The 17,734-nt window shown below is 30.0% G+C and overlaps 1 protein-coding gene across 1 annotated transcript; it reads right to left on the bottom strand.

Annotated features, from left to right (window-relative positions):
- Nucleotides 1-11,096: 11,096 nt before the first annotated feature.
- LOC114389085 (cation/calcium exchanger 1-like) lies at nt 11,097-13,442 on the bottom strand. The gene has a single exon (XM_028349677.1). It carries the CDS (start codon nt 13,039-13,041, stop codon nt 11,224-11,226), a length of 1,818 nt encoding a protein of 605 aa, XP_028205478.1. The 5' UTR covers nt 13,042-13,442; the 3' UTR covers nt 11,097-11,223.
- Between the last annotated feature and the right edge of the window lie 4,292 nt (nt 13,443-17,734).

Below are 17,734 nucleotides of genomic sequence, written 5' to 3' on the forward strand. Positions count from 1 at the left end.
AGCTAAAAAAAGAACCAACAAAACTATTGAATAACCAAGATAAATGAATTGAATAAGAACGTGGAATGTATATGACAAAAGAATAAACTGAGTAAAACAAAAAATATAATGAAAAAGTAAAAGAATTCATAGTTTTCAGACATTTCCATCATCTAGAAATTTTTGTCTACAGTGGAATCCAATTGAAAGACATTATAAAGTGAGATACACAAGAAAGTTCTATCGCTACGTGTACATATTTAAAAATTATTAATTTTTAAAAATGTCTTATTTAAAGTTGTCTATAAAGTTCAAAATTAAAAAGATCACGATTTGAATGTAAGGCATAAATCACTTGATTTTTGTAATTGACGGTAACTATTAATATTTTTAACCTTTGATCTTAAACCATTTTCATGAACAAAATTATTATATATTAGTAAATTAAGTACATAATTAATGTGAGTTTAATTTGAATAATTTAAACAATGTTGTGTGTTGGAAAAATGTGAAACACGTTTTTATCAGAACGTGTCAAGTGAGCTAACAAATACAATACACAATTTTGTTTTATATAATATGATATGATTGATGATTATTTTAAAATTTATTTTAATTGTTAACAAATTTTCTATCTAATATATATATATATATATATATATATATATATATATATATATATATATAAATTATAAAAGAAAAATTTATTTTATGGGATAATGTCACATGATATTTCCATATTTATTTCCTTTAAATAATTCAATTAATACAAATTTTATGTTTATTCTATTTTATTATATTTCCAGTAGTAGAATCTTTTTTTTAAGAATTTCTTATAAAACCTTAAATCAATTATAATATACAAGAATAATATAAATTAGAATATTTAGATTTTATACTTATTTTATTTTTTATATAAGAACGGTATAAATTGACATGATATATTTTAAATTGATCAAAGTAGAAACGAGAAAAATATATGATTACAAATATATTTTAAAATATAGAAATTTATTCTATTAGAAAACGTACACGTATGAAATTTAAACGATTCTATTTAGTGATAATAACTAAAAAAAATATTTACACAGTTGAAATTTTCATAGTAAAATTTAAATTAATCCAGCTATGTATATTTCACTATTATGAAACATACATGTGCATAATTTTAATTGATTACGTCATAAAATAATCTAAATCAACAATAATTTATTCTAAATATTTTCTGAATATTATATATATTATATATTTATTTATAATTTAAAAAGTTTTAAATTCATCAAAATGTATTTAAATATTTTAAACAAATATAAAAGGACAATTAATTGAAATCATAATTAATTAATTGATTTATTAAATATATTTAATTTCAAAAAAAAATTACAAAAGAAATTTACCATTTTTTGGTTGATTAAATCAAACAATTTTTTTATCATTCTACTTGTGATTTTTCTTCCTTTTTATTTTTCAGTTTTAATTCCTTTTTTTTATTTCCATGAGTATATATTGGTTTAATCAAATCGTTAAATTTCATATAATTTTTATTTTGTATAATATCTTAATTAATTAATTATTCTGGAATAGTTTTTATAATTACGATAACTAATTGTTAAGTGATCAAAATAATAAATAAAATATTTTTTTATTAATTGTGATATATTTAAAAATGTTGAAACTATGTGATTAAACATACGTGCAAACCATAATAAATGTATTAAAATAACAAGACACGGAATTCTATTACAATTAAATAATTTCACTCCTTCTTTAAATAAAAAAATAAATAAATGAAATTTTTGAGAGTTTAAAACTGTCAAAAATTATAGAAAAATAAAAAAATAAAAACCACAATTTGTGGCGAAACTGCCACCAATGGTAGGATTCTTTTTTCTTTTTTTTAAAATAGGTAAAATTACATTTTTGGTCCCCCAGTTTATTTTCAATTTTAGATTTGGTCCCCTAATAATTTAATTCACAAATTTGGTCTCCTTATTTTATAAAATCGTGCAATATTGATCCCCAAGTTATAAGTGGATGTTGACCCTTAACGAGTGATGTTGACTGTTACATGTCATTGGATGATGATTCTCACATTTCATTTCATCTTTCATGGAGTTGACATCCAATGACACTCATCATCCAATAAGAACGTGACACGTGGCAGTCAACATCACTCGTTAATAGTCAACGCACAATTGTGATCTTGGGGAACCATACAAAATCAGAGATCAAATTTGTGAATTAAATCACTGCGGGACCAATCAACTAGGAGACCAAATTTACAATTTTACCTTCAAAATACTACTTTTTCCAAAACCCATAACAACCACCCCCCTAGTGTCCTCACCCATAACAACATACCACCTCCATCATCAAACAACAAACACCACCATCAAACCAAATAGTCCTTGTATGCCTCCAAACACCAAACACCACCATTAAATCCAATGGCATTGAGGTCGGTGGCGCAGAGGGTGGCTTGTGCGCGTTATGATGGTGCTTGCTGATGTAGGTAGTGGTGGTACGTGTTGGAGGAGGTGGTGCAGGTGGCGGCACGATGCGGAGGAGATGGGTATGGTGGTTGCCTGGTTGTTCGTGCGATGGTCGGAGTTGTAGTGGTGATGGCATGCGTGAATGGTGAGGTGGTGATGTTTAGGTGCGGGTTGTTGACCTCACGGTGATGAAGGTGGCAGCACAGGGAGTTGAGGTCGTCGCAGCGAGGATTTGGAAGATGGCGATGAAGGTGGCGTAGGTGTGGTGGAAGTGGGGTTGATGCCATGGCGAAGGATGAGGCGCTTAGATAAGGAGAGGCGAAGGGAGAAGAGCGCAGTGGAGAAATCCTCGTCGCTTGGGTGAGGAGAGAATGTGGTGATGTGATTCTAGAGAGGGTCTTCAATTTTTAATTGACACACATCACTTACTCAGTTAAGTCAGACTCTAGATAAAAAAAATATATATATTTTAATTTTATAAGAATTAAAAACATACTACAAATTTTATTTGTAGAATAAGATTTCTAACTGTTTTTTTTTAATGTATATTATTGTTTGTCACACTTATTATTTTTTTTTATATAAAAAAAGCATGTTCACTAATGCATAAGGAATCATATCGTACACAATTTTGGTTCGTTTCCCATCAAACCCACGTAGTTTTGGTTGTCATATTTTTTATGTGCCGAACATGATAACTTTCAGATCAATTCGCCCGTCGTTTTCTTATTTACTATAAACAAAAAAGAGAATTGTTTTCTTAATTCTAGTTCGATTTTGATTATTGGAACTGATGAATCTAGCTCATTAATTGGAACTAGCGGGTGTGGGTCTAAGTCTTACCCAATATTTTGTTTAGTTTTTTATGTTTCTATGTCACATATATCTCGAGTCCAATGTTCTAAGCTGATCTTCTACTTCTGCTCGATCGAGGCTGCTTTTCTCCTTCGGAAGTATATGACGCTGTTTTCTGTGATTTTTTTTATATGCAAATAGTAATTTATTAGAATAAAAAATAGATAACTAAATACTGGATTAAGAAATACCATGATTCAGCAAATTAGTCTGTTACATAACCTGCAATTCTTTTAGTTTTCTATCGATTTTATACTTTCTGAGTGATAAAATTCTTTTATCGATTTTACACAGTTTACTCCAAAATTTTCAAATTTTCAAAAATGATAATGGGTTGTGCATTAGTCTCTGTTTCTTTGATTGGTCCAGCCCCTTAGGTAATGCTCATTTGCACGAACATCGAAAATTTGGGGTTTCTTTTCCTTATTACTATAATATTATAATTATAATAATTTACAAATATTTTTTAAGGAATAAAACACTGTTTGAAGCCTAGTTTGGTACGATTTTGATTTAAAATTAATTTGAATCAAAGAAGAAAAGAAAATTGAGTACTGTTTAGTTAATAATATAACTTAAAAATAATAATATAACTTAAAATTATTTATTTTTAGTATAAATATATGTTTTAAAAGATTTTTGTTTTAGTATTATAATATGGTTCAAATTTATTTGTTTTTAATTTAATTTATTTTTTGTTTTAATCTTTTAACAAAAATTTATGAATATAGTTTCAAGCATACGTAAACATGCAGGGACACAGAGACATTTATAAATATATATTTAAAATAAAAAACATTACAAATATATTAAAAATAGAAGAATATAAAAATTTTTAAATTATAAACCTAAGACCGTTCAAGACACCGTTTATTACACTACTACTTAAATTTAAATATTAATAATCGGGACCTTTCAAGAGTTTATCTTAAATCACTGAAATTAAAACACAAGAGATAGGAAAGCAAAAAACTTAAATATCATTTTAATCTCTATAATTAGAGTTTTTACTTTTTATAAAATTATTTCAATCATTTTAGTCCTTAAAATATTTATTTATGAACTTTTTTAGTCTTTACGAAGAAAAATTTCTTTAAATATGTCATGTGAAATAGAGTATCATGTTTTATAGAAATTGAAATGACCAAAATAATTTTATAAGGACTAAAAGAAAAATAAAATATCTAAATTATAAGAACTAAAATGAAGAAACTAATTTTATGGAACTAGAAAAACAAAATACTCAAATTAGAGATACTAAAATGATATTTAATCTAAATTAAAATAAGGAAAACAGAAAACTAAAACCTTCATTTACCATTATCGTTGCAAATCCTCTATTTTCTCCTTCCAGCATGTGTCTTCTTCTACCATCCATCCACAAAAGCCACTACACTAATGAAGTCAACTCATAACCTAATCTGGCTCAAGCCAAACCGCAATCCAAAACCACGATCTCATTCAATAATGTGATCCTCCATTTCCACCAATCAAGAGTCTTCCTCCTCCACCTCTCCTTATTATATGACTTCACTTGTCTCGTACGTACTTCACAATTTTCTTTTCCACCGGATCCAAGTACCTCTTCACAAAGCCAAGGATGTCAAAGTTGTTATCATCATATTTTTATTCTATAGTGACGAGCAATTGGTCAATGTCTTCTAAACCTTCTAGAGGTCAAGGGAGCAAAAATTGTAACCTTTTCTTAGTCTTTCATATTTGGGAATCAATGTAGTATGCATTCCATAACCAATGTAAAAGGTTTCATTGTAGTAGTCTTTTCTATTTTTTATATTAAAACAAATGTTTTGGGAAAAAGGATATCATATTTAGTGGTATTCCAGAGGTCAATTCATCCAACCAAGTGTGTTATGTGTTTGCTATGTTTTCTATAAGTCCAGAAAATTGCCAAATAAAATGCGTCCCAAGCTAGGAATGATCGCGCCATCGATGATGCTTTGTAAGTTGTAATGAACCCAATTCGTTATTAACTTAATTAACTATAGCTAATAAGTCAATTTAAGTTATTTTAATTTATTAAAAACACCTATACATTTTTTACATTTAAAACATATGTCTACATTCATCAAGCATATATATTATCATTTATCACTCTCTACGAAAAGATATCCGTCAACTGCAAAATGCTGTATCCGTCAATTAATCCATAATTCTATCTCGAATGAAATCACCTTCCTTCATGCAGAATAAGTTATCTCAGATCGAAATGAAATTTATAAATATGTCAGAAGTATTTGTAATGAAGTCTTTCATTATAATTGATTTTTAATATAACAATTAACAAAATCTATCTATATATAGTCGAGTGCACCAGATTAAGCTGGTGCGTGGCAACAACAAAAATTTAAAAAAAAACTATCATCCTGCATATACGATCGTTTTTCGTTTTTAAAGTATATATATAGTTGTTGTTTTTTTGTTACAAACAACAAAACGATCTAATATTTGTGCTAAATAAATAAACTGCTTTCTTCTAATACTTTTCTATTAATTACTTATTTATATAAGAGTTTAATATTTATACTTTAATAACGTAAAATAATTTTATATCATCATTTATATCATCATTTTTTTCTCATTATATAATGATCCAGCATTGTCCCAAGAGAGAATCAACGGGTCAGAAATGGACCACGATGATTTGGACATGTAAGAAACACAGTGGACATATCGATAGGATCCACCCTCCCACTTGGTAGGACTAAGAAGCCTCTCCTTGGATAATGATTATTGATTAATTCACTTGGTACAGCCAACCTATATCCCATTTTGTCACTATTGCCCCAAGTTGAACGTGTCCAACTATAATATGGATTTTTTTTCCATCATAAGAAGTTTAAAGAGAGCATTTTCATTTTTAAACAAAGTCATCCCACAAATCTTACAAAAAGTTTTATAATATGTTACTTCTTAAGAATCTACTAGTAAAAATAGGCTAAAAATATATTAGTAGTGTTTGAAAATATGAAAATGTTCAATTTTCATTCTAAATAAATTTCTGATCTATTTTTTATCCTCCTATCTTATAAATGTGACATTTTTTAGTTGGGAGAGTCAGGTTCTATTAATTGCAAGCCTACGTGTAGACTGTGCAGGTAAGCTAACCTATTATCCAAAGAGGCGTGTTGAAATTTTTTTTTTCCTTTTCTTCATACTTGACTTTTTTTTATCTTTCTTCTTAAGTTATTCCTATGGAGATCATCTAAAAGAATACTATTTTTATGATTTTTTAAATTGAATCACAATCTTAAATATTACCACAATTATGTTTATCAACACAATTATGTTATTATGTAATGGGACTTCGAATCGATACAGAGACAGCTTCAAGAGATAACAAAATAACAGAAAAGTCAAATCCCTTTTCTTCCCTCTTCTTTGCCGGAAACTCCTTTCTCCCTCCCGAAGCCTTTCCTTCTTCTTCTTCTCTTCTATCATTCCACTCCCTCGCCGCCCCGCTCACTCCCCCAGACGCTGACACCAATGCTCTCCACGCGCTCATGGAAGTCAAGATCAGAGCGAGGTCGAGAACCATGGCGGTGGCTCCAAGCTCGAGGTCGAGGATGGCAGAGGCGCGCTCCTCACTCTGATCTCCCTCGCCGATTCAACGTCACCATGATTGGAGATTTCTGATTTGGGGGTGGGGATTTTCTGATTCGGGAGTTAGGATTTGGCTTGGCTACTTAGAGATGGTGGACTTTTGTTGGCTGTTTGGTGCCGGTGTGGTGGTGATGGTGGTTCAAGTGTCGTGGTGATGGTTCATATGGTGGCTCGTTTTTTATATATATATTTATTTACAATTTGTGGCGGTTAAAAAATGCCACAAACTATACCATTGCATTTTTTATTTTTTATACAATTTGTGGGGCTTTAAACCCCACAATTCATATTTTAAATTTTAAAATTAAAAATAATGTCACTTAGGATAAGATATAACCGAATTTGGCTTCAAGCCATAATATGAAGATAAAAATAAACCAAAATTTTCACACGAAACAAAAATAAAACATTTTTATATTTTTGAGTACTAGAAATATATTTTAGCCAAAAGAATAGCGTTTGAACTTTGTGTGTGTGTGTGAAACTGCTATTTGTACCTCACTCTGTGTTTGATTGTTTTAGTTGAGCGCTGCACCTAACTATAAACAAAAAATATATATTATTTTACTCTTTTAATAAAATGAAATATTTTTTGTACTGTACGAAAAAATGTGAACCAAAATGTTTATGCTTGATTTTCTTGGATTAAAGTAAGAAAAAATGCTTAAAAATAAATTAATGTGGTCATATTTGATTTAAAGCTTAGTTTGAATCAATTATGTCGCTTTCAAATTTGCATGGTGCTGACCCTGCATTTCACCCCTCCACGATCAATTTTGTTCACTAGCTAGAAAAATAGTTAGTTCTTCAGTCAACTTCGCCATAATTAATTTATTTAATAAAAATAATAATTTTTGTCAAGTGATGCTAAAAGTATCTAATACGTATACGTTTCATTTGGTATGTTTTGAAATCAAGCCGAATTTATGAGGTCAAGAAATATCATAGTGAATCAAGTTTTTTTTTTCGGCATCAGAGTAAATTAAGTTAGACGTACTCACTTTCAGCATAAAAAGTGATTTAATGTAAATTTTAGATCAACTCGTAATAAGTAATACCTTCTAGCTTAAATAGTAATCTAACATGTTATTGTGTTATATATTCAAAAGAAAAAAAAATTCGTCTAAATTGATGTATTCACTTCAAATAAGATTATCTTTTATGAATGTCTTCTATCAAGGATAATGTAAAATTTATATTAAAAAAATAAATTTTAGGTGAAATGAAAGTAACTAATGTCAATCCCAACACACGCCTGAACAGTTTATTTTGTGAAAGTGATTTGCATAAAATGGTGCACAAGTAATTAAGATAGCATCTCTTATTTACTCTTTTACCAAAATTTGTGTCTTCATTTCTCTTCCAAACAGGCACGCTTGCATGTTCTAAAAACACCTTTAATGGAAGTAATGGTGAATATGATGTTATGCTTTTGACTGATGATTGATGACAAGATAATAAGTTCCAAAAAAGACAGAAACATGACCTTGCCTGGCTAAGCCAAAGAAAGTAAAAGAAATTTAATAACTATATAAGAGCTCATTCAAGCAAAAAGATAGGATAATGATTGTGACAACATATTAGCATGAGGTAGATGTGGGATCCACATCCTTTAGTGTGTGACTGTGGAGACGTTTTGAATATATGTTTCTTTTAATTTTTACATCAAAATCTTAATAAATGGAGAAGATGAAAATAGATGAAAAGTATTTAAATTAAAATAGAGTGTAGAATGTGTGAGATTTATCATATTTTTTCTCTCCCCTTCTATTATACACATTCTTAAGGTTGTCTTGCATAAACCACAAAGTACATTAAATTTTATTGATTTTAATTGTTGGATTTCCTATTTTACCCCCTCTTTTTATTTCACAATAAATGTATATGTAAATTAATTAATATTAGGAGAGAAGTAAGAGTAGGATAGATAGAAGAGTAATTAATGTGATCTTAAAATTTGTAAATGTTAGATAAATAGAAACAAAAATTATAAAAAAAATATCTGACAATTAAAAGGAACAAAGGTAATAGTATTTTAGTTTTTTTATTTGTATGAGTTAAATATAATACTTTATAACATTCACACACCTTATTCAATTAATTGAACAATATTTCCTTAATTGGTAATAATATTTTAGTTGTTTGAACATAGTATATAGATTGTTGTAAAAAAGATTTAAATATATTTTTAGTTCTTACAGTTTAGATTTTTTTATAATTTTCATCCTTGTAAAAAATACTATTTTTAGTCTTTGCAAATTAGATATGTTTTATTTTTCATCTTTAAAATGCTTTAAATGAAATTTTGTTATTCAAAACACTATCTAAAATATTTTAAGAATAAAAAATAAAATAAAAATAATTTATAAGAACTAAAAATATTAAAATAAAACAAAAATACAAGGATAAAAAAATACTAAATTACAAAAAATAAAAAATAAAAAGATATTTAAGAAAAAAATGCTATTGTAACTTATGTGTGATTTGGATTTGACATGATTTTATGGTCTATTTGGTTGGAAGGAAGGAAAATGAAAGAGGAAAAAAAAGATTAAAATATAGATTGAAAAAAAAATCGATTGAAGGAAAAAAATTAATTTTTTGTTTTAATAAGACAACTTTTTTCTCTTTTTTCTTCCACTTTTTATCCAATCAAACAAAAAAATTGTTTTGTTATCTTTTTTTCTCTCTTTATTTTCTTTCCTCTCATTTTCTCTTCTACCCAACACCATTAATGTTGAATGCTAAAAACAGACGGTAAATATAAGAACTTTCGAGATTCACAGCAACAGGAGAATTTTGTTAATTGAGACATATATTTTTCTTATCCGCGGGAATAAAAAAATACTAAAAAATTTATAATACTTAAACATTTTATTCAATAAATTAAACTAAATCCCTTTGTGTTAATTAAGTAATATATCATTGAGAAATTGACAAGGAAGTCCTGAGAAGCATACATGATTTTGAATTACAAAAAATACAGGTTTATTTAATTTGATAAGGACTTCTCAAATAATATACTTTTTTCTTTCCCAAAGTGTCTCATAATGTAATTGGTATTCACCAAAGATTCTCCTTTATTGGCCTTAGTAAAGGACATGCGACAAGACATCATACCGACGCATGTTCCATGATCACATCCTCGTATCCAGTATCCCTAAATTACGAATTAGTAGCTCTTAAAAATGTATGACAAATTATCAACATGAAATGTATTGAATGGAGGAATATCCTCATCAATTGGATATTATTATTGCTTTTGATGTACAAGTTTTGGCCAATACTGCTAAATGATATCATTTAATTAACCTTTAAAAAAAAAACATGTGCCACAAATTGACAAGAAAAATGAAAATAACAAAAAGTATTTTGACATGTGTGCATCAGACGGCTGAAAAAAATTCCCGGGTCCTCACCCACTTGGCACATGCGACCAACATTGGTAAGACAAATTTGGATTTGGATTCTCAACTTTCATGTAATCACCCCAGTCATGAATCTGGGTGGTTCGATGAATATCAAATGATTAATAGTTTAAAGATATTTTTTAAGCTGATTTTACTAAAATAATATATGCATCGTTTGATAAAGATCATACAACTTTTATCATCTGAGTGCATGTACAGAAAATTCGAATTCGACAAATTTCCTACTATTATGAGGGCAATTTATTCAACGATACATTAATATCTTATTATATTTTAGTACTCTTCCAGTAGATAAGATTTTGTTTTTCAAAAAACAAACGATAAGATTTTGTTTTCTTAATATGGTGTGCTATTGGTAAATAAATATGTTTTGTAAACATATGATTTCTAAACCATTATGTATAGAATAACATATGTTAAAAAATGTTAACTTTTTTAAATAGATCTTAATATTTGATGGAATTATCCTTTAGCTATTAGCTGATCCCATACTTTAGGTTCAATAAAAAAAATCTTATCCAATATATTATTAGGAAAGTAGCTACTTGTAAACTGTAATTATAATGTTTACAGTAACTAGTAATAAAGCAAAAATAAAATGTATATTTGTTGATGTTATTTGGGATAAATAAACGCTATTTTTAATTTTCCAAGAGAATTTCTAAATAAGAACACTGCTACTTTTCTAAGAAGAAGAAAATAAAAACTACACGCAAAATGTACAAAGTAGACGTGTTGATCATGAAATGTATGATTTAACACGAGCTTGTTCCACAAGAAGGGACCACAATGGACCCTCTTTTGATGATGATGAAGTACCCTTTAGAAAACTAACATATCTCTAGCTAAAATTTCACAATTCCAACTGCCATAGCTATCCTTATGACCAAAAAACACATGTACACACTCAATAGCCCTGCTCCCAAGGATTTATCAAGCCTCATATTCTTCTTAGGCAAAATCACAAGTGCCCAAAGCACCCCTCCCATCAAGAACAAAAGTGTCTCATAGAGTGAAGTGTCCTTAGGAGTGACATAAGGTTCTGGATGCTCGGACCAAGCTGAGAGAACAAGTGGCAAGCCCAAGCCCATCAAGGTGTTAAACATTGGGCCAGCATAGCAGCCAGAAATTGCCATTTGGACCCCATCAGGCCCACCATTCATTGCCATGGCACCATTGGCTATCAAGTCACCAAGTGAGTTACCCCAAGCTAGGACAGTTAGTCCTAGAATTGAAGGGCTAACCCCTATGATGCTCCCAATTGATACCAAGAGAGAAACAAGCTCCTCAGCAATTATGTAAGTCCATGTTACACTCATTGCAAAGCCACCAGCAAGCCAAGGGAACAAGGACTTTCTGGGTGGGTTGCACCTTTCAGTTGTCACACATGCCATGTTGCCCAAAACTATCCCAATCAATGCAGCTACTATGTATGTGACAATACCACTCCTTGAACCCACGTTTTCACTTTGTGTGTTGAAAAGAATTGCCAACAAAACAGGTGCTAGTGTGACAGATATTACTGCATATGGCTTTGACCATTTCTCCTCACTCACCACTGGGATTGTAAGCCTTCTTGGTAAGCCAAGTGGTAGTTCTAGCACTTGTAGGATCTTTCCCAAGTAAATACAATCAAACAATGAATTGTTACCCCCAAAAAAAGTACTACTACTATGACTATCTTGCTTTTGGTTTTGGTTTTGGTCCTTCTCTTCAACCACCACCACTATCTCTGCCAAACTTTGTTTCTCTTCATCAACGTAGCCTAACAAAGGTATGCTAGCTTCTAGTGATGATGATGATGACTCATCATCAGAGTATTGGTATTGCCTTTCATTAATCATTTTGTCCCCTCCATAGATGAGATGTGTGGCTGAGACAGCACAGACATAGAGAAAGTAGATGGAAACATAGCAGATTGAAGCCAACAAAGTGATTTTACCAATGTAAAGGATGATGAGAAGGATGAGAAGAGAGAAAAGGAAGAAAAGAACATCCCTAATGAAACTGGCCTTATCAACTTGAACCTGGTTTGGGCCAACAAGAATGCTTATGATCCCCAAGACAGCACATGACACAAAGAAAGACCCTCCAAGGATGCTGTTGAGTCCAACGGCACCATTTGAGGATGATCCTGTGAAAGACACAACACTGGCAAAGAAATCAGGAGCACCATTTCCTAATGAGAGAAGCGTCACTCCTGCAATGGTTGGGGAGAGTCTCAAGATGTTGGACAAACCTTCCAATGAGTTGCAGAAGTAGTTTGAAGCTGTGTCTCCCAAAAGATAGAACAAAACCACAAGCCACAAGGCAAGGATGGTTTGTCCCAAAATTTGGAATTTCCCAAAGCTGCAATAGAAGATTTGGAGATAGTTTATGTACCCTTTTGACCTGCAGTCAAGATGGCTCTTCACATACAAACATTTGGACTCATAATCTGAGTACTTGTGGAGGTCAGTGCAGCCTTCAACACTAACATCTCTGAACAATCTTTCATGGTTGAAGGTTTTGAGGGGGCCATTAGATTGAGAATTTGAGTTAGGAGGGTGGAGATAATAAGCCTTTAGAAGGAGACAGAAGAGGAAGAAGAAAGATAGGTTTAGGACAAGAACAAGTACTGTGGATTGAAGCTTGGACTTGGAGATGAGGATGAAGGCTGCCATATAGATAGAGAGAAACAAACACTTTCTCAGGAATATGAATATGATATTAGGATATTAATTTATTATTGTTTTGTGAGTGTATGAAGAAGTAGTGAGAAGAAAAAACTAGAATTGGTTTCCATATGGTATATGATGGACTTGTTCCGAGGACATGCAGTACTAATTAAAAAGGAGAGGGGTTTGAGGAAGAAGACACAAATAGGAAATTTAACACTCTAAAGTAGTTTCAAGAGGTTCTCGCAGCAGAGAGAGTGTGGAAGGGGAGATAGAAGAAACAATAATTTTACAGAGAGTCCATAGCAAAGAAAACAAATGGGAGTGTGCGTGATGGCATGGCTTTGTTGCCATGTCCGTGTGTGTGTGGGATTGGAGTTAGGTAATGCTCATTTGTGTTTGTGTGGATGGCATGGGGACGTACATACTACATAGGATGAAGCCAAATTTCACTTACCAAAGTTTTGAAAATTATAGTAGTAACAGTATGTATTAAACCAAAGCATACCCAAAACAAAAAAACTGCAACAATAATTAATGGCATTGTGGAAGTGATCAAATTGGAGGCTCAAATAAACTTTGGTCATTTAGATAAAAAAAATATATTCTTAAGTACTTATGAGGAATAAAAATAATAATAAAAAACAAAATAAATATGTAGAAACTCTTTTATATTAGTCTTTCCAAAAAAGTTGATTTTAATTTATACAAAATAATTTTATTAATGTATTACAAACAAAAATGCCTTGCTGGACATAACTAATATATTAAAAGTATTACCTACAATAAATTATAAATTAATAAAAAAATATTTTATTAATGTACTTTTTATATTTTAAACTATACTTTTTTATATTTATAAAATTTTGCAACCCCCAAATATTATAGCTAGCTAGTTAGTACTTAGTATGGATCCAAAGCAGCAAAATAAATTTGATAATCTGATACTAATTAGGTAGTGAAGTGGGGCATATTTGGGTTTGGAGTTTGGACAGTGTCTCCGGTGATTGGTGGAAGAGAGAGTGAAGATCAATTCAAGCGTACGTCGACTTGTCATCATTTCCTTTTAGTATTTTTCTTAGATGTGGACAACAATCAAGTGGAAATGTGGGATGCTACATGTTGTATATGGTTCTAATTAATTCAATGCATGATGCAAGCTAATCCATTAAAACCAGTGCCTTATGGGATAATTCCATTAGTTAACCATATAATACTTTTTAAGATGATGGTAATACTAGGGAAATTTTGGAACAAAATATTAAGTTATGTTTGTGTCTTGATCCCGAAGGTTTCAGAGATAAAAGCTCTAAAACTATCAACAGAAATCCTAGAATGTGTGAACATGAGGCGATAAAAAGAGGGTCAGATTTATTTATAGAATGTGATTGGAAAAAATTTATAAAGTGTAATATTAGAAGTCCAAACTGTTTTATTGTGATTGTTTCATGATTCTTAATCACACAATCTTAAGTGAATATGTATGAGTCGACTTTTCATAGAACTGAGTCGATTAGATCGTTCATAACCATCAAACATGAAGTTTATGGGATAAATATTTAAGTAAATATGTGCAAGTAGATCCTTTATAGGATTGAGTTTATCAAACCATCTAAAACTCCTTAAAATACTTAACTTAAAAGGCGTGAATGCTTAAATGTTGCTGGTACAATTAGTTATTTTTTAATTCATTTTTCTATCTAAAGATATTTTTATTTTCTTGTATTTTGTCATTAAGATTCAATTTTCTTTTTTGTAAGTAATGTGTATTAGACCGTGTGTGTATGTTTCTTTTTATTATTTACAAAATTTAAATTGAGACATCACTTAAGAAATTTAAATTCAGTCCCACTTAATTAAATCACATGTTGCTCTTACACTTTAATTTACCTATACTCATACTTATTTTACTTTTTTGTAAGCATTACGAGTTAAATATATAAGTGTAAACTCAATTAGTGGGACCAATAAAAATTGGTGAAATCAGACGCAAGACAAAATGTTGTTTTTATCTCTTTTTATTCACCAAAAAATCATGTTCAAAATTGAACCTGATTTTTTGTTTAAAGCCTATGCTTGTGCGCATGAAGGGCGACAAATATTTTTACTTGCTTGAATGAGAAGCATTTAGTGTGGGAAAAGGGAAATTTGTCAATCAAGTTCCAAGGACCTCATTGCGAATATGGCGAAGAAATGAAGCTTCCAGTGTCCGTTATAAAAACAGGTTAATTTGGTTGGATTTTTGTTGTCTTCATTCGACGCATAATAATGTCATATCCTTTGGATATTGAAGGACACGCAAGCCACTCATGGCATGCAAATTAAAAGTTGCAATCAATCACACAATTGAGGTCCACGATCACCATTCTCGCCAAACTTAATTTATTTAAGATAAAATAGTTATTTTTATAAAGTGCTGATAAATTTATCTCTCAAAAATAAAAATAAAAATTTTAATCTTTTAAAATAAAAAAGTGTAATAAATTTTACTTTAATTCCTTAGTGATACTCCTAAGTGTAAGAATTAAGAAATAAAAAATAAAAGTAATATACCAACATTTAACAAATAATTATATCTTTTAATCATGTGTTAGAAGTCCTATCATCAAATCTATATGACAACTATTATATTATATTATATATATAAAAAGGATCATCTGTTAAGAAATGAGTCCCTTAAAAAGATCTTCATTTCTCAACAGATTAGCTTATTTTTCGTCTAAATAGGATATCATATGTAAAAAAAAAAATCCAAAGATTATAAAGAGAATTGTTAACAGCAGTAGACAAAGAGAGAGAGAACTGTAGACAAAATAATATGTGTACAAGAACCAGTGGCTCTCACTTCTCAAACTTTATGATCACAAAGTTACTTAGGATATTCTTATCCTAATTAATTGATAAGTATCATCATCACTACTTGAATCTTTTGCCTATTTTCCACATCCAATCGTATACTCCAATTAAATACACATAATTAAGAAAAAAAATGATCGAGAGTAAAAGACAAAAATGATATATTATTTGATGTAGTAGGTAGAATTGAGGATAAGAAAAGGAGGGAAAAAGAAGGGTAAATCCCATTGTCACCCGCACCCTATATGCATATGCACTCAGCTAAAGTTTTTCCCATCATGGAGAACCTCTAATAAGTTTAATCAAGGAAACTTCCCAAGAACAAGAAGATCGAAGAGAACAACATACTGGTAATATGTTAGCTTGTTCTCAAGCTTCCCCGTCTAGGAGTGCCTTTTAATAAGTCAAGGAAATTTCCTAAGATTGTACAACAATGTCAACATTGGATTTTATTTATATACCTCATACTCTTGTTTTGAATCATCATCATCATCATCAAACGTTTTATGTGGCGTTAGTTGCTTTTTCCGGTTACATACACAAGCGACCTAAGTGTAAGGAGAGAACGTTGTCTTCTACGTAAACCACAAAATTTGGGCATACATTGGAATTGGATGATATTTTAATATTTATTGTTTTCTACACTCTTTTCATCACATAGCCACACAATTTTTATCATCTTAGCTAGCTTGTCTACCTGTAAATAATTCAACTAAGGTTGCACGTGGGAGGAAGTGGATCATTGTACTTTTATATATACACGTTTTTATTTTTCGTGCAATAGTTATAACTTCTACTCATTACTAGAATCTCTTTTCTTACAGTTTCGTTATTTCAACATAAAAAATTAACACCATATCTAATAATTAATATCTTGTATAATTTTTTTTCATATACACGCATATTAGAAATACATCATGAAATTAAAGAAAAATATTTTTTTATTGCCTATTTTAATGTTCATTAATCATTTTATTTATTTATTTTAGATACAATCAGAAAATAAGCAATGATGCACTTGTTCTTGATTTAGTCTTTGACTGTCAGGATTTCTCCATTTATAGCACTTTAAAGAATAAATTAAAGCATCCCTCTATTTTAATCCTTCTAATTCACAAGCTAATATATTAACGGCATAACCAAGTACATCCTTAAATAAGACACTAGTGTTCACCCAAAAAAAACCTACTAGAGTTGGTCACTTGGTCCAGTAGTGTGGATTAGCTTACATAAGATCTTAAATTTGAATTTTAATGTAGTATTAAATTAAAGTACACTTTTTTTTAGAATGATTTGCCTTAAAATAAAAACATTTTGTTGAGAATGAAGTATTCTTTTATTTTTTTTAAATGTCATTCCTACTTTCTCTTTTATTAATTTCTTTTTTAAATTATACTTAAATTAATTAATTATATGCAACTTCTTATAACTTTGAATATAATTGGCTTCTTTATTATTATTTTTCTTTTAAACTACACCTTTTTAATGTATTTTGAGTATACAAAATCCATGCAAGACATCCTAAACACGATCCAGGTACTCTATCCCTGCAATATATACTTTCAAAGAGAATAATTTCATTTCCTGTTCATATGCTTGTTAGGAAAAGCCATAGTGTTTCTCATAACATATTTGTTTCATTACAGTTTTAGTTAACTCTTATCTCTCATTTTTAAATTTGTAATTTTAAAATTTGACAGTGAAACTAGTGAGGATGTTAAGGATGTCATGAAGAATCTCAAGGCTCTGTGTCAAAGGACTTATGTTGGTCTGAAAGCTTTGTCAGCAAATATAGCTTGATTCCTATGGATCCACATATGCCAAGCTACACCCCCATATACAG

The sequence above is a fragment of the Glycine soja genome, chromosome 16 (assembly GCF_004193775.1).
Source record: "Glycine soja cultivar W05 chromosome 16, ASM419377v2, whole genome shotgun sequence".
NCBI classification, from domain to species: Eukaryota; Viridiplantae; Streptophyta; class Magnoliopsida; order Fabales; family Fabaceae; genus Glycine; species Glycine soja.

What these genes read in the sequence shown, in the direction of transcription:
- LOC114389085 (XM_028349677.1), bottom strand. Translation starts at nt 13,041, where the DNA reads ATGGCAGCCTTCATCCTCATCTCCAAGTCCAAGCTTCAATCCACAGTA.